General features: G+C 40.1%; 2 protein-coding genes across 18 annotated transcripts; one reads left to right on the top strand and one right to left on the bottom strand.

Moving 5' to 3' along the window:
• Window positions 1–10,135: 10,135 nt before the first annotated feature.
• LOC115967952 (TMV resistance protein N-like) lies at window positions 10,136–24,647 on the bottom strand. Of its 17 annotated transcripts, none has more exons than XM_031087110.1 (9): window positions 24,255–24,644; window positions 23,686–23,954; window positions 23,091–23,560; window positions 21,344–22,451; window positions 20,889–21,161; window positions 19,837–20,802; window positions 18,606–19,746; window positions 11,378–11,475; window positions 10,136–10,654 (listed from the first exon to the last, which is right to left on the bottom strand). In XM_031087110.1, exons 3-7 carry the CDS (start codon window positions 23,552–23,554, stop codon window positions 18,685–18,687), a joined length of 3,873 nt encoding a protein of 1,290 aa, XP_030942970.1. In that variant the 5' UTR covers window positions 23,555–23,560; window positions 23,686–23,954; window positions 24,255–24,644; the 3' UTR covers window positions 10,136–10,654; window positions 11,378–11,475; window positions 18,606–18,684. The 17 variants fall into 17 exon arrangements, with proteins under 17 accessions (XP_030942970.1, XP_030942967.1, XP_030942974.1 ...); XM_031087107.1 differs by having other exon boundaries at window positions 11,378–11,457; XM_031087114.1 differs by having other exon boundaries at window positions 11,378–11,448.
• Window positions 16,734–17,724, top strand: LOC115967957. The gene is made up of 2 exons (XM_031087137.1): window positions 16,734–17,050; window positions 17,087–17,724. Exons 1-2 carry the CDS (start codon window positions 16,780–16,782, stop codon window positions 17,461–17,463), a joined length of 648 nt encoding a protein of 215 aa, XP_030942997.1. The 5' UTR covers window positions 16,734–16,779; the 3' UTR covers window positions 17,464–17,724.
• Window positions 24,648–25,413: the final 766 nt, after the last annotated feature.

Below are 25,413 nucleotides of genomic sequence, written 5' to 3'. Positions count from 1 at the left end.
ACGATCCTAACGTAGGGGCATGACGGGTATTTTTATGACGGAATGAGATCCGTGAGACAAAAGAAGGTTTAAACTGATTGACGGATTCATGCAAGATAGGATGACGGTTACATGAAGGGTACAATCTGTTGATGCGTACTGACAGGTTGTCAACATTTATTGAGCATGCCACGTGTCAATCTCTGAATGGCCGTTGTATAGGATCGAAGCGTCGCTTCGTCTTCCATGCATCTCCTATATATATATAAGGCGCCTCACTCTCCCATTTTCGCAATTTTCAACCAGAAATCGTCTGTCAGAGCGAAGCCGTCAACCTTGTCAGAGCACTCCGTCGAGGACGAGTATCTACCGATTACAACAACCGTCACCCATCCTCCGCCAAGTGTGGTAAGTATTTACTTTAATACCATAATCAAGTTACATTTCCGTCCTTGCATTGTTGTTAGGCTTACTATACCCGTCAATGCTTTCAAACCCGTCAGTCTTAGGTTTCATCGTCAATTGTAGGAAATGTCTAGTGCGTCAAGTAACCAGTCGGTGGTTCGTGACGGGACGGAATACGAAGATGTATACCCGTCCGGTCATAAAGACCAAGAGAGCCCCGGCGAAGATAGGAGTCCGTCTGCCTCCTCTTCGTCCTCAACAAATGAGGATGTGGAGATAATTGAAATAGAGGGTTCTGATGACGATGGGAATCAAGCATTGGAGTCCGTTGTAGGTGCTGATGGACTAAGGCAGTTCATCATGTTGCCAGAGTGGACAGTGCATAGGTTCACATCTGTCATCAGGGAGAGACATTTCAGCACTCTTAGAACCAAATTCCAAATCCCGGACTACGTTTCCATCCGTCTACCCTATGTGTCGGAGAAGTGTTACTATGAAGGGGTAGAAGGTGTCGGAGTATACGAGCAGGCATTGAAGGTAGGACTTCGGTTCCCGCTCTCTACACTTGATAGAGAACTTTTGCACTATCTAGGGTTGTCCGTCACACAGATATCTCCTAACGCCTGGAGGGTCTTCATAGCCATGGAGATTCTTTATGGTGCAATGTCGAATGGAGAAAGGAGACTGACGGTCCGTGAATTTCTTCACTGTTACCGTCCAGACGAGATTTCTGGGTCAAGGGGGATGTATAGTTTTGCTAGTCGGAGCCCCTTGTTGAAGGTGATCTTTGAGACCCCAGACTCAAATAGAGACTGGAAGAGTCGTTACTTCTTCCTAGAGGGTGACAGATGGATGAACCGTCCAGGGGAGACGGAGTACCTGCCCGTTGACACAACCTGGGCAGTGATAAATCAGTCGCGTATGCACCCGTCTTAATCTTGCAATGCTTTCATATCCGTCCATTTTTATGTGTATATCTTAATCGTCTTTCTCTGCAGGTAGACGGCGCCCGCAAGTTAGCCTCGAGGAATTTAGTTTCCTTGAAAAGGTTTGCAGAAAAACTAAGCCGGAGGAAAGGACCTGGGCTAAATTGGTGAATCCGAAGACCATTCATTGGTACTGTGACGGTCCTGAGCCCACCCAAGAGGCTATTAGATACGACGAAAGAATACACAAACGTGAGTCTGTCAACTTTTACTCTTGAAATTAGCCTTCAATTTGAGAAAACATCTTCATCCATCCTGTATTGCAGAAATGGACGACGCAAAGAGAAGGGCAATGATAAAATCGCTAGCCGTCGAGCAAAAGAAGACGGGTGAGATTGTGGTTCCCAAGGTGCCGGGGTCGTCGGCTAAGAGGAAGCAGCCGCCAATGTCTGACCGTCCATACAAGCAGCCGAAGGTTCCATTGGAACCCGTTGTGGGCTTGATGGCTGAGGGTGCTAAGACCGTCACCCTAGCTAAACATGGATCCGGTAAGGGCTTCATGCAGGCCCCACCCGTCAGCGAGGAGAAGCCCCCTCCCCTTCTCCGTGACGACTCGAAGTTTGCTTTGGAGAAGCTTTCGTCGATAATTTCCGCAGAGGATTATGAGGATCTGGGGAATCATTCGACGGAGGCAATGGGGGAGACGGGGTTATTCGCCGTTGCACAGGTAACCTTTTTTATCCGTCATTGTATGTCCGTCCACTCTTAGTTTTCTATTTAACACCCTTTTAATTTTGTTTATTTCAGTCCTTGGTTATGATGAAGGGCTTGATGGACCGCTGCCTCAACCGTGAAGCGGCTCTGGAACGTGTACGGTCAAAAGCTGAGCAGACGGAGGAGGAGCTTAGCCAACTGCATAAGTGGAAGTCCACAATGGAGAATAAGTTCGAACTGTCTGAGAAGACCAGGAAAGAGTTTGAACAGAGGACGGAGGAAACTGGGAAGGCCTTGAAGGGTAAAGAAGATGAGGTAAAGGATTTGAAGAAGAAACTCCGTCAGGCCAGGGAGGATGCCGTCAATGAGTATCGCGACTTTGAGGCTTTGTTGAAGGAGCTGGGGGGATCGTTCCTTCAAGGCTTTGACGATGCACTCCGTCAGATAAAAAAGGCCTACCTAGATCTGGACGTGTCCATGATAACCGTTAGTGATCAAGATCAGACATCTGCTCTGCCCGTCGCTTCAGAAAATACGGAGGACCTCTTCGGAGACGAAACAGCTCAGGGTGACGGAGAGTCCGCTGTGCCGAAGGAGGTTCCTGTTGCCGACCCCAAGAAAGTAGATTAATCTCTTGTAAATGTTGAGGAGGATCCGTCCCCTTTTTTATATGTTCTTAGTACTTTGAAGACGGTTTGTTTTAAGTTAGCTTTTGTACCGAACAATGTTTTTCTTTCATTATATGTTTACGCATATTTTTGTTGCTGGTTAAGTATTTGTATCCGTTAAGGATTTTTCTCTCCGTCTTCTTGTATGTTAAGTGTTAATTTGGACAAACTGGTCTGTTGATCCGTCCACTTTTAAAAGCTTTCCTCACCTCTAATCGGACCCGTCTATTACGGATAGGATATACTATCCGTTCACTTTGTGGTGGCTGACCTTTATCGTCTTGTTGTTCGTCCACTTCGTGGGCGTTTTAGAATCGTCCGTTTTCGGAGCATAATTATTTCAGCCGTTTTTATGGTCCGTCCACTTTTGTGGGCAGCTTTTTATCGAGTCGATGATCCGTTCACCTTGTGGTGGTTATACCGTCCAATTTATGGACTTATAAAATTATTCATCGTTTTGGGTGATCCGTCCACTTTGTGGCGGCTATACCGTCCACTTTATGGACTTGTAAAATTATTCACCGTTTTGGGTGATCCGTCCACTTTGTGGCGGCTATACCGTCCACTTTATGGACTTGTAAAATATTTTCACCTTTTCGGTGATCCATCCACTTTGTGGACAGTTCTTATATGGTCGTCGTCCGTCCACTTTGCGGACACGTTCTTTTACTGTTATGGCGATCCGTCCATCTTGTGGACTATGTAGTTATCCTTCTGGGACGATCCGTCGGACGTCCATCTTGTTGATTTCAAGTAATCATCCCTGTAGGATGATATCATCCCTGTAAGATGGTCCGTCCATTTTGTGGACTTTATTTTGTGTTCGTCCATCTTGTGGACTTTAAGTTATCATCCCTGTAAGATGTTATCATCACTTTAGGATGATCCGTCCATCTTGTGGACTTCATTTTTTATCCGTTCATCTTGCGGACTTTAAGTTATCATCCCCGTAGGATGTTATCATCCCTGTGGGATGCTCCGTCCATCTTGTGGACTTTAAGTTGTCATCCCTGTAGGATGTTATCATCCCTTTAGGATGCCCCGTCCATCTTGTGGACTTCATTTTGTATTCGTCTGTCTCATGGACTTTTAACTAGCTTTCGTTAACTTTGTGGACAATTGTAATGACATCCAAGTAGAAGATCATAATTGTATCTAATTATAGAGATGCGTAAAGGAAAAGTGCCTGCCCCCTTGGGCTTAAAAAAGGCATGACAAGATTGTAGCAAAAGAAAAACAGTTAAAAGAAAAACTTATAAAAAGCTTAAAAAGCCAAAAAGAAAATTGGTTGCCATTCGCCGTGTTACTATCACTGGTAGTATTTTCTCAAATGCTCGGCATTCCATGGATGCTGTAGCTTCTCTCCATCTGTTGTCTCCAGGTGGTATGTTCCTTTCCTTTTCCATGCCGTGACTCTATAAGGTCCTTCCCAGTTGGGGCCGAGTTTTCCCTGTGTAGGGTCTCTAGTTGCATCTATGACCCTCCTGAGTACGAGGTCTCCTACTTGGAAGTTTCTGTGTCGGACCCGGGAGTTGTAATGTCTGGCCATGCGATCCTGGTATTTGGCGATCCTTTGCTCCGCCGCCGACCTTACCTCATCTATCAGGTCCAGCTGTAGCCTCATAGATTCGTCGTTCCTGCTTTCGTCATGGTTGTGAACCCTGTAACTTGTGAGCCCAACTTCTGCTAGGATGACCGCCTCACTCCCGTATGTCAGTTAGAATGGCGTCTCTCCTGTTGGAGTCCTCGCCGTTGTCCTGTATGCCCACAGTATGCTCGGCAATTCTTCGGGCCATATGCTCTTTGCCCCCTCGAGCCGAGTCTTGATAATCTTTAACAGGAATCGGTTCGTGACTTCAACCTGGCCATTAGCCTGAGGATGGGCGGGTGATGAGTAGTGGTTTTTTATTCCTAGCTGTGTGCAGAAATCCCGGAAGTGGCCGTTGTCGAACTGCCTCCCGTTATCTGAGACAAGGACTCTAGGAATACCAAACCTGCATACGATGCACCGCCAGACAAAACTTCTAATGTGCTTTTCTGTAATGGTGGCCAAGGCTTCCGCTTCTACCCATTTTGTGAAGTAGTCAATACCTACTACCAAGAACTTTAGCTGCCTTACTGCCGTTGGGAAAGGTCCCATGATATCTAGTCCCCACTGAGCGAACGGCCATGAAGCCGTTATAGGGGTCAGCTCCTCAGCTGGCTGTCCTATAAAATTGCTGAACCTCTGGCATTTGTCGCAGCTTTTAACGTAAGACTCGGCATCCTTCTGCATGGTTGGCCAGTAATATCCAGCTCGTACCAGTTTGTGCACCAACGACCGCGATCCAGAATGGTTTCCGCATATCCCTTCGTGTACTTCCCTCATTACGTAGTCTGCCTCTTCGACCCCGAGGCATCTTAGATAAGGGCGGGAGAAACCTCTCTTATAAAGAATGTCTTTTATCAAGACGAACCTTGCCGCTTGGACTTTTAGCTTTCTCGCTGCCTCCTTCTCTTCTGGCAGTAACCCGTCCTTTAAGTATGAAGTTATCTGAGTAGTCCAGTTTCTTTCGGAGCGTATCTCCTGCATGTTGTCGGGGTCTATTAGTGGAAAGAGTTGAACAAAGGAAAGTACATTACCCGGTGTCATCATATGTTCTGCTGAAGCGGCTTTGGCTAGCCGATCGGCGAGCTCATTTTCTCCCCTGGGGATTTAGACGACCATCGCTTTTAGCCCGTTGGCTCTCGCCCTTACTTGATCAAGATATCTCTTCAACCTTTCCCCCTTGCATTCATAATCTCCGTTTACTTGATTAGTCACGACTTGAGAGTCGCAATAAACGACCACACTTTCAGCTCCGGCGGCTTTGGCTAGGTCGAGTCCTGCCGCCACCGCTTCATATTCTGCTTCATTGTTGGTAATGGGTAAGTCGAGACGGACCATACATTCGATCTTGTCTCCTTCAGGTGACAGCAATACTATGCTGGCCCCTCCAATTCGCCGATTGGATGATCCGTCGGTGTAGATGCTCCACTGGGGGGGTTCTTCTGCCCCCTTGTCCTCGTCACGCGTAAACTCTGCTATGAAGTCGGCTACAACTTGTCCTTTAATGGCCACACGCGGACGGTACTTGATATCAAACTCACTCAATTCTATTGCCCACAGCGTCAGTCGACCTGCGGTTTCAGGATTACTCAGTGCCCTTCGCAAGGGCTTGTCGGTCATTACGTTCATGGTATGGGCTTGAAAGTAGGGTTTGAGCTTGCGAGCCGCCGTGACCAATGCAAAAGCGAGTTTCTCCATAGGTTGGTATCTTTCTTCGACACCGCGGAGCGCCCGGCTGGCGTAGTATACAGGCTTCTGTGCATTATCCTCTTCTCTAATTAAGGCCGCGCTGACGGCGACAGAGGAGACAGCCAAGTAGAGGAAAAGTTCTTCACCAGGTTGCGAGGGACTCAATAGGGGTGGTGAAGATAGGTATGCCTTTAATTCCTCGAACGCTCGTTGACACTCGTCCGTCCACTCGAAGGATTTCTTTAATGTGCGAAAGAAGGGCAAGCACTTGTCCGTGGCTCTCGACACGAATCTATTTAATGCCGCTATCTTGCCGTTAAGGCTTTGTATCTCCTTCACATTTTGCGGGGGGGCCATCTCTACTATGGCTCGGATTTTGTCCGGGTTAGCCTCAATCCCCCTCTGGGATACCATGAACCCTAGGAATTTGCCTGCCGTTACGCCGAATGCGCACTTTCCCAGATTGAGTTTCATGTTGTAGGATCGAAGCGTACCGAATGTTTCCTTAAGATCTTCCAGGTGGTCTTCCTCCTTCCGGCTCTTTACCAGCATGTCGTCGACATAGACTTGGACATTCCTCCCGATTTGCTGCGCGAACATCTTGTTCATTAGCCTTTGGTATGTTGCCCCCGCATTCTTCAGGCCGAATGGCATTACTTTGTAACAGAATAGTCCTTGGCTGGTTACGAATGAAGTCTTCTCCTGATCGGCCTCGTGCATGCGGATCTGGTTATAACCCGAGAAAGCATCCATGAAGCTTAGTAATTGGTGTTGAGCCGTCGAGTCTACTAGGACGTCGACCCTTGGAAGGGGATAGCTATCTTTAGGGCACGCTTTGTTAAGATCGGTGAAATCCACGCACATCCGCCACTTGCCGCTCGCTTTCTTCACCATTACCACATTCGCCAGCTAATCGGGATAGTAGACTTCCCTGATGAAACTTGCCTCTTGGAGTTTGCGGACCTCTTCCGCTATTGCTTGGTCTCGTTCCGGTGCGAACACTCTCTTCTTTTGTCGGACGGGTGGAAATGAGGGCAATACATTCAATTTGTGTACCATGACCGAGGGATCGATTCCCGGCATATTGTCATGGCTCCAGGCGAACACATCTTTACTGCTCCTCAAGAAAGCTACGAGCTCTTGACGGATTGCGGGTTTGGCAAGCGTTCCGATCTTGGTTGTTCTGTCCGGATTGGAACTGTCAAGAGTAATCTCCTCCAGCTTCTCTGTGGGTTCTGCCATCGTTCGGTGCTCTTCTATGTTCAAGGCCTGGATTTGGTCTTGCATCTCCATCATAGCTACGTAGCATTCTCGTGCAGCAACTTGACTTCCGCGTAACTCTCCTACCCCATACTCCGTTGGGAACTTGATCATTAGGTGGTAAGTTGATGTTACCGCCTTCCACGAGTTGAGCGTAGGTTGTCCAAGAATAGCATTGTAGGCGGACGAGCAATCGACCACCAAGAATGTCACGTTCCTGGTGATTTGTTGGGGGTAATCTCCTACTGTCACCGGTAACGTTACCGCGCCCAAAGGGAATACCCTACTCCCTCCGAAACCAACGAGCGGGGCGTTTGTCGGTATTAGCTGCTCCCTATCAATCCTCATTTGCTGGAATGCTGGATAGTACAAGATATCGGCCGAGCTGCCGTTGTCGATCAACACTCGGTGCATGTTGTAGTCTCCTGTCCGCATGCTGACGATGAGGGCATCGTCGTGTGGATGGTGTAGGCGCTGTGCATCCTCTTCCGAGAACCCAACAACAGGGCTTTCTCTTTTTGCTATCTTTGGCACTATGCCCGCCAACTGGACATTCTGTACCATCCGAAGGTATGTTTTGCGAGCCTTTTTTGACGATCCGGCCGCAGCAGTTCCTCCGATTATCATTCTTATGTCCCCTAATGGGGGTCTTGGTCGCTCGTTTTCTCGGCGGGGGTGTTGTTCTTGTGGGGGTTGATCCGTTCTCCTCTTGTTGACGAACTTCTGCAGCTTTCCTTGTCGGATAAGGGCTTCGATCTGCTGCTTCAAGTCGTAGCAATCGGCCGTGTCGTGGCCGTGGTCACGATGGAAGCGGCAATATTTGTCTCTGGACCTTTTGCTGGGATCACTCTTCAGCTTTCCTGGGAACGTCAGGGACCCTTCGTCTTTAATCTGCATTAGGACTTGGTCTATCGGCGCGGTTAACGGGGTGAAACTTGTGAACCTTCCGCCCGTGGGTTTTGGACGTCTGTCCTCCCTTCGGTCTCCCATCCTTCCTTTCTTCCGCCCCTGGTCCTGTCGGGGATCCTCTTGTCTGTCTCTTTTCTTGGGTCTATCTTCTCGGGCTAATAGCGCGTCTTCAGCATTCATATATTTGGTGGCCCTGTAAAGCACCTCCGACATGGTCTTGGGGTCGTTTTTGTATAGGGAGAACAAAAACTTACCCCCCTTCAGCCCATTCGTGAATGCTGCTACCAATATCTTGTCGTCGGCTTCGTCGATCGAGAGCGCTTCCTTATTGAAGCGTGATATGTAGGCCCGCAACGTCTCCTCCTCTCGCTGCTTGATATTCATTAAACAAGCCGTGGATTTTCTATGCCGATGTCCTCCGATGAAGTGCGTAGTAAATTGAGCACTTAGTTCCTTGAAGGTGCTGATGGAGTTGGGCGCTAGCCGGCTGAACCAAATCCTTGCTGCGCCCTTTAAGGTTGTAGGAAAGGCCCTGCACATAATCGCGTCTGCCACTCCCTGAAGGTGCATCAGGGTCTTGAAGGTCTCTAGGTGATCTAGAGGGTCCTTGACTCCGTCATAACTATCCATATTTGGCATACGAAACTTATTCGGCAGGGGGAAGGAGTTGACGGTTGTCGTGAATGGCGAGTCAGTCCGGTTGACAAGGTCGTCAAGATCACTTGACACTCGTCCCTTGAGAGCGTTCATCATTACATCCATCTGTTCCTTAATCGCCTGCATCTCCGCGATGATGGATTGTGGAGCCGTATCCGTCAGGGAAGGGATGCTAATGTCCCGTCGCACTGGTCTGCTCGGGGCGTTACTCTCCTGTGATCCGTCCTGATTTCTCCTTTCAGCGCTGGTCCCTTCTTGATCCGCTCCTTGGTTATTGACCGCGGCATTCTTTTGGTTCAGCTGCTCTTCTAGGTCGTGGTTTTGTTTGGTGAGGCGCTCCACGGCTGTGGCGAGCGTCCTGACCTGTTTCTCAAGGGCAGTCGTAGGGGCTTCTTCTTCTTGAACGTCATTCGTGGTTGCCATTGAGCGAGTGAGTACCATGTAACTCTTTTGTCTAGGAAGCGATGAAGTGCTACACGTTTCCCACAGACGGCGCCAACTGATGATGTTGAAAATTGTCACCAATAGGTCACACCGTACTCGCGACTCAAAGCGAACCTGCACAACAAGAAAGATCGAAAGAAAACCTTTAGAGAGCACCGGTGTGGTGCCGGCCAAACACTCTCCGAAGGTCAAGTCAGAATTCGTCTCTTCACTCTAGAGCGCTAGAGAGGGTCAATTAATCGTACCTTGATTTGTGAAAGTGTTAGTCCTTTTATAGTGGTAGAGAGTTGGCTTTTCTTCTTGACCTCCAGATATTTCCAATGTGGGACTCTAATACAAATTCTCCAAAGCGTGGTGAGCAAGGATTTCCCTTTTTGGATCTTAGGGCTTTTCTAGGCGATAGAGATTTCGGATCATGGGCCCTTACTATGTCTGTCAGCGATGGGCCTTCAAAGCGCGTGGGACCATCTTTACGCAGGCCCAATAGTTCCAATCCGTCAGGCCCATTAAGGTAGGCCCATCAGGCTCTATATTTTATCATCTTCAGTGGGAAATAAATTTCAAGTGGACGTGGGTTTCTTATTATCATAGTAATTTAGTGCCATGTGTACATGATGTCAACATGTAAAACAATATTTTTAATAGGAACATGTGTGTGTCATAATAAACTAAATGCAACAAACTGTATCTAAGAAAACACTTAATAGTTTTATGCCACCATTAAGAATTTTACCTTCTCTATTGTAGCATGGTTTTGATGAATTTTTTAGACTGGGTTTACAACAACTGGTTAATGACTGAAAACAGTGCATAGAACGGGCAGCTCTCTTTTATAATGAAGTTCATGTAGTGTAACAATAATAATACAATAAAATTCTTGTAGTGTAACAATAATCTGAATAGAACTAGCAACTCCCTTTTACAATAAAATCAAGCACATAAAGTACAAAAGTCCATTAAACCATGAACTGAAACAAAAGAACGAAAACCTAACGCTACAACCTAGTCCGAAAGAGTCTTAAAAAGAATAGCTTAAGATCTGAAATAGTTTTTTCTGAATCCTCAAAGTGCCGGTTATTTCTCTCTTGCTGAATGAACCACATCAAATAACAAGGGAAAACCGTGCAAACAGCACCATTCCGATTTATAGCAATACCCATAATCAAAATGAATAACATCGAGACATCTCAAGCACGGCGTTTACTCAAACGCCAAGAATTCGGCTCGTGATGTCTGTCATAAAGTGGCTCAATCCTTTCTTGTCGTTTTCACTAGCTCAGCTTTGTAGAATCTGCCACCTTGAAAAATCCAGGCGCCATTTCCACAAGCCATTTAGGATCTATAACCATGACCTTTCGTGTGTACTCCTTTGTAGTCATCACCAGCTCATGGTAGATGACCCAGTAAGGTTGCCTCTGGAAAAAAAAAAACTAGTTAGTTTGATGTTCAGTTTCATCAATCTAATAGTTTTTTTTTTAGGATAAACGGCAGAATAAAGTAATAGTATTTTAGTTACTTAAATGGTTGAGAATGAAGTCATGAACCACCTTACAAAAATGTCTTTGACATTGTTTTAATCCTTTCTAATAACCAAATAAAGAAGACAAATACATACATAACATGATGGTTTACATAACATGATGGCTTTCCTAAAAATAAAAAAATTACTAATCACTCATGGAAAATAAAAAGTATGGGGAGCCAAGTTAGTAGGTCTGTAGGTGAATTAGTTATTTAGTGAGAAGTCACGTTAACTGATTTTTATTCTACATTCTACAAATGCTTAAAACACAATGGGGAATATTCACTTAAAAATAAAGAGGAAATTTTCAAATTCCAAAACTTAGTTCCAACTACTAATAAGAGCCTTATGCCCAAATATGTCCATGAATTGGTCATCAAAGGTGAGGAACTTCAAAAGAATTATATTCAAGAAAATAAAATAACCTGCACATCAAAATAACAAAAAATTGATAGCACATTCTCTCTTGAAAAGAACATATGCAAGCTCCATCATTTAACTGATCCTCAAATCTCAATAAACCCATTTATCTCACTTTTCCAACTTCAACAATCATACAAAACCCTCTAAAAGAGAAAAATAAAGGCAGTAACTAAGTTTGAAGAACGTTCTTAACCTCCATCAGCGTAGGATTAGGGGACCATGATTGTACCACCACCCGCACCATTCTTCTTATTTCTCTTCCTCCTGACCATTCTACATGCATTAGGAATTCTAGAATAAGAAAAAATGATTACTCACTTAAACTTCCTTACCCATTAATTTTGTTTACCCATCATTGGATGATATATGAAACACATGAACATAAAATGACATGCCATTAAATAAAATTGAGAATAATTTAAAAATCTGAGAATTCCATGCATTCAAATAAGAAACTCATCTTTTCAAACTTGTTTATCATATCCATTATTCCACTAAAGTTCTTAATTATATGAAAATACAGTTTCTACCAAAAAAAAAGAAAAAAAAAGAAAAGGTTTCTAGTTGCATCAAATACAAATGAGCCATATAAATGAACTTTCTTGAGGATTCAGCTTATCATTCACCAAGTATATTATGCACCCTACCCATGGGAAAGTTCTCATATTCGACAATTGAAGACATTCTTGAATGCTTACATGCATCGCAAATTATGTACCCACTATTAAGTTTATGAGGGGTCTCAAGGAAAATAAGAATCTCATAAGTTTGAGGAAGTAATAAGAGCCTTTATCTGCTTTTGGCACTTGCATTTGTTTTAGCAGTAGATGAAACACCAAGTTTTGTGCCTCTCGCTCCGGATTTATTCAGCTCTTTGATTTATTCAAGTGTATTTGAGAAGCATTATAAGGAAGTATATACAAGGTTAGAAGTTAATTCTAATTTTAATATATAACAGTTCATTTAACTCTTAAGAGACTAAATTTAATATTAAATTTTGGACCCACCACGTGTCACTTCAATCACCCTACCAACAAAATAAGAACAAAAAAGAAAAGAAAAAGAAGAATTATCGGTTGCAAGTTTTACCCCATTTACAATAGCATCTTGAAACAGCAAAGGCTGGTAGACTCAGATGTATTCGATGTTAATGCAGGTTATGGGTTCAAACAACATGAAAATCTGTTATTGCTTTCTTCCATTGGGATTTATTGCTTGATGAGGGATGACGCAGAGTGATTCAATAACTGTCCCAATAACATATTATTGGCTATGTGAAAACTAATGCAAGAAGAAATAAATAAAATATGAAGATTTATTGAAATGGATACAATAAGCTAAAAAGGACATTTTGTATTAGAATTAACCAATTGAAAATTTTCAAATCAAGTCATCTATCCACATAATACAATGGATATTTTGCTCTCATAAGGTTTGTGTCAAAGCCAGCAATAATAATTGATGTAATTCTCAATAGACCAACTGCTCATGCAAATTCTTAAAACACAAAAACTTGACTTAAAAGGGACTTAACAATTTTAAATTAGATGGAGTTCTAACATATTGAAAATTTAAGGTTTTCTTTGTCTCCTAAAGCATCAATCCAAACCTCACAACTCAAGTATAACAAACACAATAGTCAAAGGATCCTAGAAATACACTTTCAAAGCCCTAATGTCACAAAAATCTTATAGTCAAGTATTTTGACAGACAAGTTGCAGGCAATTTCTAAGGGGTCAATCCAAAGGCCAATGCTATTTAATCTAAGGGCTTGATAAGATGTAATGAAACTACCAATGGTCAACGCTATTGATTTCAAAACTGTAACAGTTGTTAGTTCCAAAAGAGAAAAAATAAAAAATATAAAAATAGTAAACAAAATAATCCCAACGAATTTCCTGAATAATCGTTCAGAAAACAATCCAATGGAAATTTTCAAATAGAACAGTTGACATAGGGAAAAAAATTAGGGAAGAAGAAGAGGCATGAAATGGACCTCATGGTCATGGAAGACTGTTTGATGTCCATGTTGGTGCGGTCATTGACTCTGCCATAGGAAAAAAAATGTCAAAAAGAATGCCTACAATCTGCTTCTTGAGGACTCTCACTGCCTTTCCACAAATCCTTTCAGACAGAATCATGTCCATAGAGGGGTTTGGAATCTGATCTGGAAAGTAAAAGTCCCCCTGAGAATCTGCAACTTTATGTGGAAGCTTATGCATGATGGCTTCCCCACTCTCCTAAGTCTAAAAAATAGAGGAATACCAACCTAAAGCACCTGCCCCGTGTAATGATGAAGATGAAGCCACAACTCACCTGTTTCTGTCTTGACCTTTTGCTAGAGCTTGCTGGCATGGATCTCTGTTAGCTGTTCATACCTGATCTAGCCAATGTCTCGGTGCAGCAACGGGTTGGGAATTTATTAGACAGACACAAAAAACTGGAGGCTGAGTCAATGATTTATCTTCAAGCCATTTTCACTACATTTTGGACAATCTGGAACCACAGAAACACTGTGGTTCATGAAGGCAAACAACCTAACCCCATGGAAGTAATTCTAAAAGCTCAAAACCTTTCTTGCAGGTACCAGGAAACTCCTACAAAAAATGCATACATCAACAGGAATGCTAAGGAGACAATCTCAGGCACTCGGTCACTAGCAGGGCCTTGGCACCTAATGATCAAAATTGCTGGAGTCAGGAGGAAGAGAGCAAGGAGGAGTGCGTATGCTTATGAGGCCAGAATATGCAGGGGGAGACTTATGTTTTGTGGTGTAGCTAGTAGTGCAGTAGACTCAGCTTATGGGGCATCTCAAGAAGCTCTGGTGGAGGCATCTATAAAAGCTAGGAACGCTGGCTTTCATCAAGTACTAATCCTAAGCAATAGCAGAAGATTGGTCCAAACTGTCAACAAAGAAAGGAACCCAAACTGGCAGGAGAGGACGATGATGGATGATCTATCTTCCCTTCATCAAAATGGCTTCGTTTTGAAGATGCTTTTTGTTCCCAAAGTTGTTATAAACTGTGTCTGTTATGTAGCTAATATATCAACTCAATGCCATTTCACCCATGCTGGTCTAGACCAACTATTTGTAACAAACTCCCTGTTTTCTCCCTTTGAATGGTATAAAAATAAATAAAAATAAAAAATAAAAAAGTCAAAAAGAAGAAAAACAATTTTATTTTTGGGGTAAATATAGTGATTGTTTTTCGCATTTTGGATCAATACAAAGCTAAATTTCTACAGGAAGAGAGCTTTTGCACTATATAGGTGCTCATATTATGTGAGGTTGTGTGTGAATGCCATAGAGGAGAAATAAGTTTAAGAGGTGAGAGAGATAAGGAAGAGAAATGGTTCGGAAATTTACAAACACAAAATAATAATTGGTGAATTTATAATTGCAGAATGTGTAAGAGCTTATTAGCATTTGATGGAGAGAAGAAGTGGGCTAGTACTCTTCAAACTACGCGTGAAAGGAATTCTATTGGTGTGCATATATACATGTGCACAATCTTTGGGCTTACAAACCTTGGTCCAGGACATTGGGAAAAAAGAATTCTTGTCCTCAAAGTGACCTCAAGTAAATTTCTTAAGACATCAATTTTGGAACAAATGTTTTTTGAAAGGTAGAAGGTAGAGGAAGTATAGGTGGGAATAGATGCTAGGACGGATTTAACGAGTAATTTTGGAAGCTTGGGATAGGATTTTAGCGTTCCAAGATTGTGCTCTAGAAATAACCTTGTCAAGGACCTCATTAAACATTTGCTTTTTGTTCTATGCACCCTACCCATGGGAAAGTTCTCATATTCGACAATTGAAGACATTCTTGAATGCTTACATGCATCGCAAATTATGTACCCACTATTAAGTTTATGAGGGGTCTCAAGGAAAATAAGAATCTCATAAGTTTGAGGAAGTAATAAGAGCCTTTATCTGCTTTTGGCACTTGCATTTGTTTTAGCAGTAGATGAAACACCAAGTTTTGTGCCTCTCGCTCCGGATTTATTCAGCTCTTTGATTTATTCAAGTGTATTTGAGAAGCATTATAAGGAAGTATATACAAGGTTAGAAGTTAATTCTAATTTTAATATATAACAGTTCATTTAACTCTTAAGAGACTAAATTTAATATTAAATTTTGGACCCACCACGTGTCACTTCAATCACCCTACCAACAAAATAAGAACAAAAAAGAAAAGAAAAAGAAGAATTATCGGTTGCAAGTTTTACCCCATTTACAATAGCATCTTGAAACAGCAAAGGCTGGTAGACTCAGATGTATTCGATGTTAATGCAGGTTATGGGTTCAAACAACATGAAAATCTGTTATTGCTTTCTTCCATTGGGATTTATTGCTTGATGAGGGATGACGCAGAGTGATTCAATAACTGTCCCAATAACATATTATTGGCTATGTGAAAACTAATGCAAGAAGAAATAAATAAAATATGAAGATTTATTGAAATGGATACAATAAGCTAAAAAGGACATTTTGTATTAGAATTAACCAATTGAAAATTTTCAAATCAAGTCATCTATCCACATAATACAATGGATATTTTGCTCTCATAAGGTTTGTGTCAAAGCCAGCAATAATAATTGATGTAATTCTCAATAGACCAACTGCTCATGCAAATTCTTAAAACACAAAAACTTGACTTAAAAGGGACTTAACAATTTTAAATTAGATGGAGTTCTAACATATTGAAAATTTAAGGTTTTCTTTGTCTCCTAAAGCATCAATCCAAACCTCACAACTCAAGTATAACAAACACAATAGTCAAAGGATCCTAGAAATACACTTTCAAAGCCCTAATGTCACAAAAATCTTATAGTCAAGTATTTTGACAGACAAGTTGCAGGCAATTTCTAAGGGGTCAATCCAAAGGCCAATGCTATTTAATCTAAGGGCTTGATAAGATGTAATGAAACTACCAATGGTCAACGCTATTGATTTCAAAACTGTAACAGTTGTTAGTTCCAAAAGAGAAAAAATAAAAAATATAAAAATAGTAAACAAAATAATCCCAACGAATTTCCTGAATAATCGTTCAGAAAACAATCCAATGGAAATTTTCAAATAGAACAGTTGACATAGGGAAAAAAATTAGGGAAGAAGAAGAGGCATGAAATGGACCTCATGGTCATGGAAGACTGTTTGATGTCCATGTTGGTGCGGTCATTGACTCTGCCATAGGAAAAAAAATGTCAAAAAGAATGCCTACAATCTGCTTCTTGAGGACTCTCACTGCCTTTCCACAAATCCTTTCAGACAGAATCATGTCCATAGAGGGGTTTGGAATCTGATCTGGAAAGTAAAAGTCCCCCTGAGAATCTGCAACTTTATGTGGAAGCTTATGCATGATGGCTTCCCCACTCTCCTAAGTCTAAAAAATAGAGGAATACCAACCTAAAGCACCTGCCCCGTGTAATGATGAAGATGAAGCCACAACTCACCTGTTTCTGTCTTGACCTTTTGCTAGAGCTTGCTGGCATGGATCTCTGTTAGCTGTTCATACCTGATCTAGCCAATGTCTCGGTGCAGCAACGGGTTGGGAATTTATTAGACAGACACAAAAAACTGGAGGCTGAGTCAATGATTTATCTTCAAGCCATTTTCACTACATTTTGGACAATCTGGAACCACAGAAACACTGTGGTTCATGAAGGCAAACAACCTAACCCCATGGAAGTAATTCTAAAAGCTCAAAACCTTTCTTGCAGGTACCAGGAAACTCCTACAAAAAATGCATACATCAACAGGAATGCTAAGGAGACAATCTCAGGCACTCGGTCACTAGCAGGGCCTTGGCACCTAATGATCAAAATTGCTGGAGTCAGGAGGAAGAGAGCAAGGAGGAGTGCGTATGCTTATGAGGCCAGAATATGCAGGGGGAGACTTATGTTTTGTGGTGTAGCTAGTAGTGCAGTAGACTCAGCTTATGGGGCATCTCAAGAAGCTCTGGTGGAGGCATCTATAAAAGCTAGGAACGCTGGCTTTCATCAAGTACTAATCCTAAGCAATAGCAGAAGATTGGTCCAAACTGTCAACAAAGAAAGGAACCCAAACTGGCAGGAGAGGACGATGATGGATGATCTATCTTCCCTTCATCAAAATGGCTTCGTTTTGAAGATGCTTTTTGTTCCCAAAGTTGTTATAAACTGTGTCTGTTATGTAGCTAATATATCAACTCAATGCCATTTCACCCATGCTGGTCTAGACCAACTATTTGTAACAAACTCCCTGTTTTCTCCCTTTGAATGGTATAAAAATAAATAAAAATAAAAAATAAAAAAGTCAAAAAGAAGAAAAACAATTTTATTTTTGGGGTAAATATAGTGATTGTTTTTCGCATTTTGGATCAATACAAAGCTAAATTTCTACAGGAAGAGAGCTTTTGCACTATATAGGTGCTCATATTATGTGAGGTTGTGTGTGAATGCCATAGAGGAGAAATAAGTTTAAGAGGTGAGAGAGATAAGGAAGAGAAATGGTTCGGAAATTTACAAACACAAAATAATAATTGGTGAATTTATAATTGCAGAATGTGTAAGAGCTTATTAGCATTTGATGGAGAGAAGAAGTGGGCTAGTACTCTTCAAACTACGCGTGAAAGGAATTCTATTGGTGTGCATATATACATGTGCACAATCTTTGGGCTTACAAACCTTGGTCCAGGACATTGGGAAAAAAGAATTCTTGTCCTCAAAGTGACCTCAAGTAAATTTCTTAAGACATCAATTTTGGAACAAATGTTTTTTGAAAGGTAGAAGGTAGAGGAAGTATAGGTGGGAATAGATGCTAGGACGGATTTAACGAGTAATTTTGGAAGCTTGGGATAGGATTTTAGCGTTCCAAGATTGTGCTCTAGAAATAACCTTGTCAAGGACCTCATTAAACATTTGCTTTTTGTTCATGCAGACCAAGCATTTGATGAAGTCCTCGAATATTTAATATTGTTTTTGGTGAAACGCCTTCCAAGCAGCAGAATTTAATTGTGTCACACAACTAACTCAATGAATAATCAAATTATGCACTGTTAAAGAGTACATTCTCTATTACTATTACTTGACTAAACAAACATAGACAGCTACACAGTCTCAATAGGGTAATTATCTTCCATTCTAAAAACTCTCTTTCTACTTGATAAACTGTTTTGATTGAAAAACAAATACCACATGACCACAAAGGCCGTGAATAGTTCACTGAACTTATTATTACTCATACAATAGCCAAGCATGTAGAACATAACAAAAACTTCAATAACACAAGCTGAAACAAGCCCAATTCATCACCATAAAAGAACTTTTTAAGATATATATGCCCAAGAAACAAACAAAGCACTCAATTGTACATTAAAAAAAAATTTCATATAAAATGGGGGTGAGGCCGTGAGGGGGGTTGAAGTTGTAAATACTTACAAGTGAAGGGAACTAACTTGGAGTTGGAGGAGATGGGAATCAGGGGGAAGGAAGAGAGGCATAATTCTTCAAAGCTTGATCAAGATGTCCTCTTTTTCTTCGAGGGTGGAGACAGATACAAATCAAAGTCATCATTCATAAATTCATGGGTCACTGAAGACGAACCCAAATCAAACCCACCACTAACAGTCAAGCCAGCCAAATCTATCTGGCCCAATCCAAAATTAGACCCATTAGATGTATCAGGTACCTGAGGAGGCTCTCGTTCACTTGCATCTGAGTCATTTAGTGATAAGCTCAGATCATACCCATCATTGCGAAAGTCCTTCAAATGCCCCAAATCACTTACAGTTTTGAAAGCCTCATGATCCATATTTGAGGAATAAGGAAGTGGTATTAAAGGGTGGACCTCGGGGTCAATAGGGAACGAAAATGACACATTCAAATAACCATGAAGTCTCTTCAAATCATATTCAAACACATTAGTATTTGTTGTTTCCATTGCAATTGCATGCACTGAATCTCCTTCACTGTAAGACGTGGGGAACAGAGGTAGTAAAGGCAGGGAATCAGGGATGGAAGATTTATGAGGACAACAGATGCATTCTACATGGATCCCCAACTTTTTTGGGATAGCCGCAGGATTCATTGGCTTTCTGTAACCTAAACCTCTGTACCTACTGATTCTACAGATAACCTCAAAATGACTCTGTTTAGATAGATTTGAGTCCCTCGACTTCTTCTCCCATTCGTACATAGATTCAGAAATAAACCATATACGACAAGATTCACTTCCTTCATCGGAAGCCCCAGTCCACTGAAATTTTGAACAACCATTGACGACAAATTCAACCACATAACTAAAAGATTCATTTGTCGGTACAAAGGTAACACAAACAGCAATAGGAATGCATCTGGAATTACGACCAACCAAGAATGAAATGGAATTTCCATCATTTCGGTCGTTGAACTCATCTGGAATCTCAAACCCTGGTGCTTCAAAGTCACCAATCGAGCGGTAAAGCGAATGCGAAGATTCGTTAGAGTGCAGTTGATTTCTCTCTCCTTCATGTACTCTATCTGCTAAAACGCCTTGACTTTCTCCCTCTTGCTTCCATTTAGCAATTTTTTTAGCAATAACCTGCAGTTTGGCATATCGAGTTAGGTATTTGGGGAAAGGCAATACAATTATTTCTTTATAACTAAGAGCGAGAGAGTGATAGAGAAAGACCTGACTCGATATTTTGTTTGATGATTTTCGATTCCATGATGGGCAATTTCTAGCCACCAAATGCTCTAAAGATTGTGGGAATCCTTGAATTTCCTCAAAGTGCTTGCAATCTAATATAATAAGATGTCTTAATGTAGTAAATTTGATAAAGCTTTCGGGGATGGTAATGGTACTGGTGTTTCGTAGATCTAGCCGTGTCAATGCGGGAAAGTAATCGAACTCCAGAAAATCTAATTCAGTTACATTTTCACCAAAGAGATAAAGCGTTTTTAACTGTGGAAATGAATATCCGACACAGCCATGAAAAGAATTGCAGCTTGGTCTTGGTAGGTTAGTAGAAATACGTAAAACTATGATATTTTGGAATTTATAGATGCTATCTAGAAAGTTCCTCTCAAGGCTTGTGCATCTTGAGGAAAGTGATTCTCTAGTACCACTCCCTTCTATATATAGAACCGATAAGCATTTCATTTCTGAATCAATATCAATGAAGTTCTCAAGGCTTGTGCAGCCATTAAGGAGAAAATTTTTAAGAGATTTCCACGGAAGTCTTCTTGGAAGAATTTGAAGTTTTCCACAATCACTGAGATACCAATCTTTAAGTTTATCAAGATATCCAATAGACTCATGAACTTTAACTAAATTTTTACAAGAACGAAGATTTAATATCTTTAAATTTGGGGCACACAACTCAGGTAATTCTTCAATGGACTCACAAGAACCAAGACTAAAATCTTCAAGAGATTTGAACTTAAGTCTTCTAGGAAGAGCTCGAAGATTTTTGCAATTAGAAAGTTTCCAACTTTTAAGCTTATCAAGAAATCCAGCAGGCTTATGAATCTTAACTAAATTTGTACAATAAGAAAGGTCTAATATCTCTAAATTTGGAGCCCACAAGTCAGGTAATTTCTGGATGGATTCACAACCTCTGAGATTGATTCCTTTCAAATTTTCAAAAGGCAAAACCTGTAGAAGGAAATAACAATTATCTTCAACAAGCTTTAAAATGAACTGTAGAAATTAATCTTAATTAAGAAAACTAATAATCATACCTGCTTGAATAACTTATGTATTCTAATGTTACTATGGGGCATGTTCAAGTAGACAAGTTGTTGAGGACAAAAATTGGATGGCAAGGACAAGGACCAATTAGGCCAATCCAGTAATACTAAACTGTTGGGGAGATATTCCAAAAATCCATCAATATATACATTATTAACTATAAGAAACTTGATATTTTTCATCCTTCTGAAAGCTTGAGCATGAACTTCCAATGTTACAGGTCTAGGTGGCCACAGTATTATGCCTCGAATTTTATTCGTTCCCTGGTTGAACAAAGCATTAAGTGAACAACACTATGCAATTGAATTCTCCAGAAATATAAAAAATTAAACAAAAAAATATGTTGATAAGCTTGTATTGCTTCAACATTAATAAAAGTTAAAGAAAGTAATTAATTTCTTCTAAATTGATTAAAAGAGAGAAAGAAGCGAAGAAAAAGACATACCGTATTTGCTGTCAGTACAGTAAAAGCATCCGCATAATCCTGTAGCCTAGTTCGTTTTCCAGGCGCTTGTGGTGATTCTTGTTGAACAATTTCCTCTCCCATCTGTTGTAGCAAGTTATGCATTGATAAAATGCCATACCAATCAATTGTTATCAAACACTTGTCAATAAGTTTTGGAATACCAGAATTTGGAAATAAATCACATGCCTCTAATATATTTACAACATAATCTTTCTGTTTCCTGTTGAAGAAAAATGCAATATCGAGGAAAATATCCTTTTCACTTTGGTCCAATCCTTCATAACTAATTTTGAGTATTTCTATAATTTTCTTGTTGGGTATCTTTTTATACTTCTTTAATGCACTTTCCCATTCACATAAACGTCTTCTACGCAAATCAGAACCTATTATTTCTAAAGCTAGTGGAAGGCCATTGGCATAATTGATAAACTGGTTTGAAAGTTGCAAGTAAGCTTCCTCAGGTTCATTTGTTTGGAAGGCATACAAACTAAAAAGTTCACAAGCTTCATGTTGGTCCATTTCATCAACCTTATAGGTTAGAGTATCTTGTTCAAGAGTGGTTAACACATGCTTATCTCTTGTGGTTATAAGGATTCTACTTCCCGGAGCTAACCAATCACATTTTCCAAGCAAATTTTCTATTTGCTTCTGTTCATCCACATCATCAAGAACTAAAAGAACTCTTTTATGGCGAAGTCTTTCCATTATCAAAGTGATTCCTCTAGATATGTTGTCCACCTTTAAATTTCCATCCCCTAAGAGCTTAGAAAGAAGTATCTCCTGTAGTTGTTTTATGCCATCATTTGTCCTAAACCTTTCTTTAACATTCTCTAGAAACGAGCTTCCTTCAAAGCCATCAACAATTTTGTTATATACAGCTTTTACGATTGTAGTCTTACCTATTCCGCCAAGGCCATGGATCGCCACCACTCGAATATCATTCAACTCAATATTTAAAAGCTTTTCAATTTTTGTTGCATGAGAATCTACTCCAATTGGGTATTTAGCAACGAATAATCGTGTGCGGTTTAATGTTGTATTTGATATCCGTTCGATAAGTCCTTGGATAAATTTAGATTCAAGACAACTGCCAATCACATAGCATAAAAAGCATGTTAGGAAATGAATTAGCTGGAAAATGTAAGTATGAAGATAAGCAAAATTCTAGATATATAGTTTTTGCATTATTTATTTATTTTATTTTTTTTACTTTTGCCACATGAATAAGGGTTGAGGGGGAGAACGGCCCGAACGGGTTTGTGCGTTACAATTAACAAGTAAGTCGTACATTTTTTTTTTTTTTAATGGAGAAAAGGTGGTACATTTTTAATTAAATTAAATGGCAAGTACATAATTCATAGACTTGGGAACCAAACTATATTTAAATTTAATAGTTTGTCTTTTTTGTATGGGAAATCAGTTTTATTCTTCTATCAAGTAGTTGCATGAAAACTTCGCATAGGTGAGGAACCAAACTAATTGGAAACCCACATATGATACCTGATTGAAATGATTAAGAGATTTTTCTTAAATCTTTTATCAAAAAATATGTGGAAGAAACTCTTAATTCGTAAGATTAAAATTTTCTTTGTAACCTAACTAGCGACTACCTTCATAGTTAAAGATATTACCAAAATAGAACAATTTCATATAGTGGTTATGACAAACCATTAAAAAAAAAAAAAAAAAAACCATGAATGCATGATACTAATTGTTAGGTACATACTCATTATTGTAATGGAATCCAGAAAAACTGCCAACTTCTTTTAGAGCTGCCCTCCAAATGTGCACTTTGCCAATGTTATCCGTGAAATTTTTTTCATGTTTAGCCAATGCTACCCCAAACTTTCCTTCTTGTTTACGTACTTCTGATGGATCTATTCCATAAAAAACTGGTAAAACCAATTGACCAAAATTTTTTCTACACTCAAGAATCCAAACTAGTTCGTCCAAACACCATTTGGAAGATGCATAATTTTCAGAGAACACAATAACCGATATCATTGACCTTTTGATGGTTTTGAGAAGTTCCTCAGAAATTTTTTCTCCCCTCCGAAGTTTATTGTCCATGAAGGTGTAAATGTCTTTGTCACACAAAGCTTTATATAAATGGCGTGTAAAACCATAGCGAGTATCTTCACCTCTGAAGCTTAAGAAGACATCATACTCCCACCGGTGAGTGGAAGTCATTGAAGTCTACATACGAGCAGAAGATTGAGAAGGTCAAAGATGTGATAAAGTGGGAATTATAAGGAATGAGTGAACACATGAAGAAAAAAAAAAAAAAAAAAAAAAAAGGAAAAAGAAAAAAAGTGGCTTACCTTTTTTTGATGACTGGAGCCTGGAGGTTGAAGGTGGTGGTTGTGTGGTAGCTTCAATATCACAGGGGACGAATGCCACAACCACGTACTATAATTTTCTTGCTTTTCTGAAACACACAATGTTCGAATCCAATGTCTTTTCTATTTGATTTTCGAACCAAAGTTGGGCCTACAAATACATGTAAATGACTTGTACAAACCCACCAAGACGTGTAGTCTGATGTGAATTTCCTACCAAAAATGTCTTTTTGGGAGCTTCCGTCCTTTTACTGGTAGTTAAATAAATGATAAATAACAAGATAAATCGAGATAATAAAAAATGCAAATGTAAACTTTTAAATTTTGACTGAAACTCATTTAAGTTATTTCATTTTATTTTTATTCAATTTAATCTTCTAAGTTTCAAATTAAAAAAAAAAATTCAGTATTTTTAAAGTAAAACTCACTACTTTCTTTTTACTGTAAATCAAATTTATAAACTTCGTTTCATTTCACTCTAAAATTTAACTCCAAAAAATCAAAGAAAAAGGAAAAGATGAGAAGAGAAGAGAAATTGAAAAGAGGCTCACCTTGAGAGAATTGCAATGGTAGGGATGAGTGAAGAAGATACTGACGTTTGCTGGTCTCTAGTTCACCTTGAGAGAATTGCTTTTGCAGTCTTGTTCTTTTAGAAGATCTGTGGAGATGGCCTTCAGTAAAATTTTTCGGCTTTTTCTTTGTTTAAATCAGACTATTATATCTGCTTCCAGTTTGTTTACCACACCATTCCAAGAAACAAGATGAAAGGATGTAATAAAAGTAGTAGAATGTAAAGTCTTCAAGAAAAGACTTTGAAAAGCTAGCCATTTACGTGGAATAGGAAAATTCTTGGAAGCTTTCGTCTTTTTCAAATGCCCCTAACATCTATATTTATTTACAGAAGAACCAAATTGTTTTCGTCAATAGTTATGCTGTTTCCAAGAAATTTCCACCAACTTTAGTAGAAATCTCGCGCGTATTCAGTTGTTGAAGAAGATAAAAAGTGAGAAAATGACATAGCAAATTACTCTGAGCTTTGTTTACTTTTCTGACAATGCATAGAGTACCGTCCATTTCTTGGTGGATAGAAAAACGCAGAATGCCAAATTTTATTTATCGGATAAATTCCATGAACATAACTTGATGTTTGGGTTGCTGTTAACCATATTCAAAACTTTCTAAAACTAATTAATTCTGTCTCTAACATCAAATTAGTCCTTAAATAATGTTGTGAAAAATGACTCACTGACTTATTAGTATTTAGAGACTCAGTAAGATTTAAGCATCAAATTAATTAGTTTTAAAAAGTTTTGGGTCTAGTTGGCATTAACCTAAATCTCAGGATATGTTAATAAAATTTACAATATTTATGGCTATTGGCAACTTTATATTTGATGTAGAACAGACATCATTCCTAAAGTAGCAAGGGTGATGGAAGTCACAGTGCAAGACTAAGAAGGGTGCCAATAGAGGCCATTGAGGTGACATTGTCAGAATTGCATGAAATTTGGTAAGTTGAAGGGAAATAGCATTTTAATTCAGACTCGAGTTTGAACGTCACCTCAATTTAGGCAAATTCCTTCAAGACAGTATTTGCATAGGATATCCTTTCTACCTAATACTCTGGAAAATACCAATATTTGCAATTTGGGATATCTTTTAGAGACAGTATTTTCAATTTTCAAAATTATTTCAAAATTTCTATTTTTA

This window comes from Quercus lobata, chromosome 11 (assembly GCF_001633185.2).
Source record: "Quercus lobata isolate SW786 chromosome 11, ValleyOak3.0 Primary Assembly, whole genome shotgun sequence".
NCBI lineage: Eukaryota > Viridiplantae > Streptophyta > Magnoliopsida > Fagales > Fagaceae > Quercus > Quercus lobata.
Note: the sequence above shows the minus strand (reverse complement) of the source record. Positions and strands in the feature narration are given on the sequence as shown.

What these genes read in the sequence shown, in the direction of transcription:
- LOC115967957 (XM_031087137.1), top strand. Translation starts at nt 16,780, where the DNA reads ATGATTTATCTTCAAGCCATTTTCACTACATTTTGGACAATCTGGAAC. An exon ending in GAGAGCAAGGAGGAGTGCGT is followed by an intron (nt 17,051 to 17,086) that starts ATGCTTATGAGG and finishes GGGGGAGACTTA; the next exon opens with TGTTTTGTGGTGTAGCTAGT.
- LOC115967952 (XM_031087113.1), bottom strand. Translation starts at nt 23,554, where the DNA reads ATGACTTCCACTCACCGGTGGGAGTATGATGTCTTCTTAAGCTTCAGA. An exon ending in CTGTACTGACAGCAAATACG is followed by an intron (nt 21,162 to 21,343) that starts GTATGTCTTTTT and finishes TTGTTCAACCAG; the next exon opens with GGAACGAATAAAATTCGAGG. An exon ending in TACATAAGTTATTCAAGCAG is followed by an intron (nt 20,803 to 20,888) that starts GTATGATTATTA and finishes TTCCTTCTACAG; the next exon opens with GTTTTGCCTTTTGAAAATTT.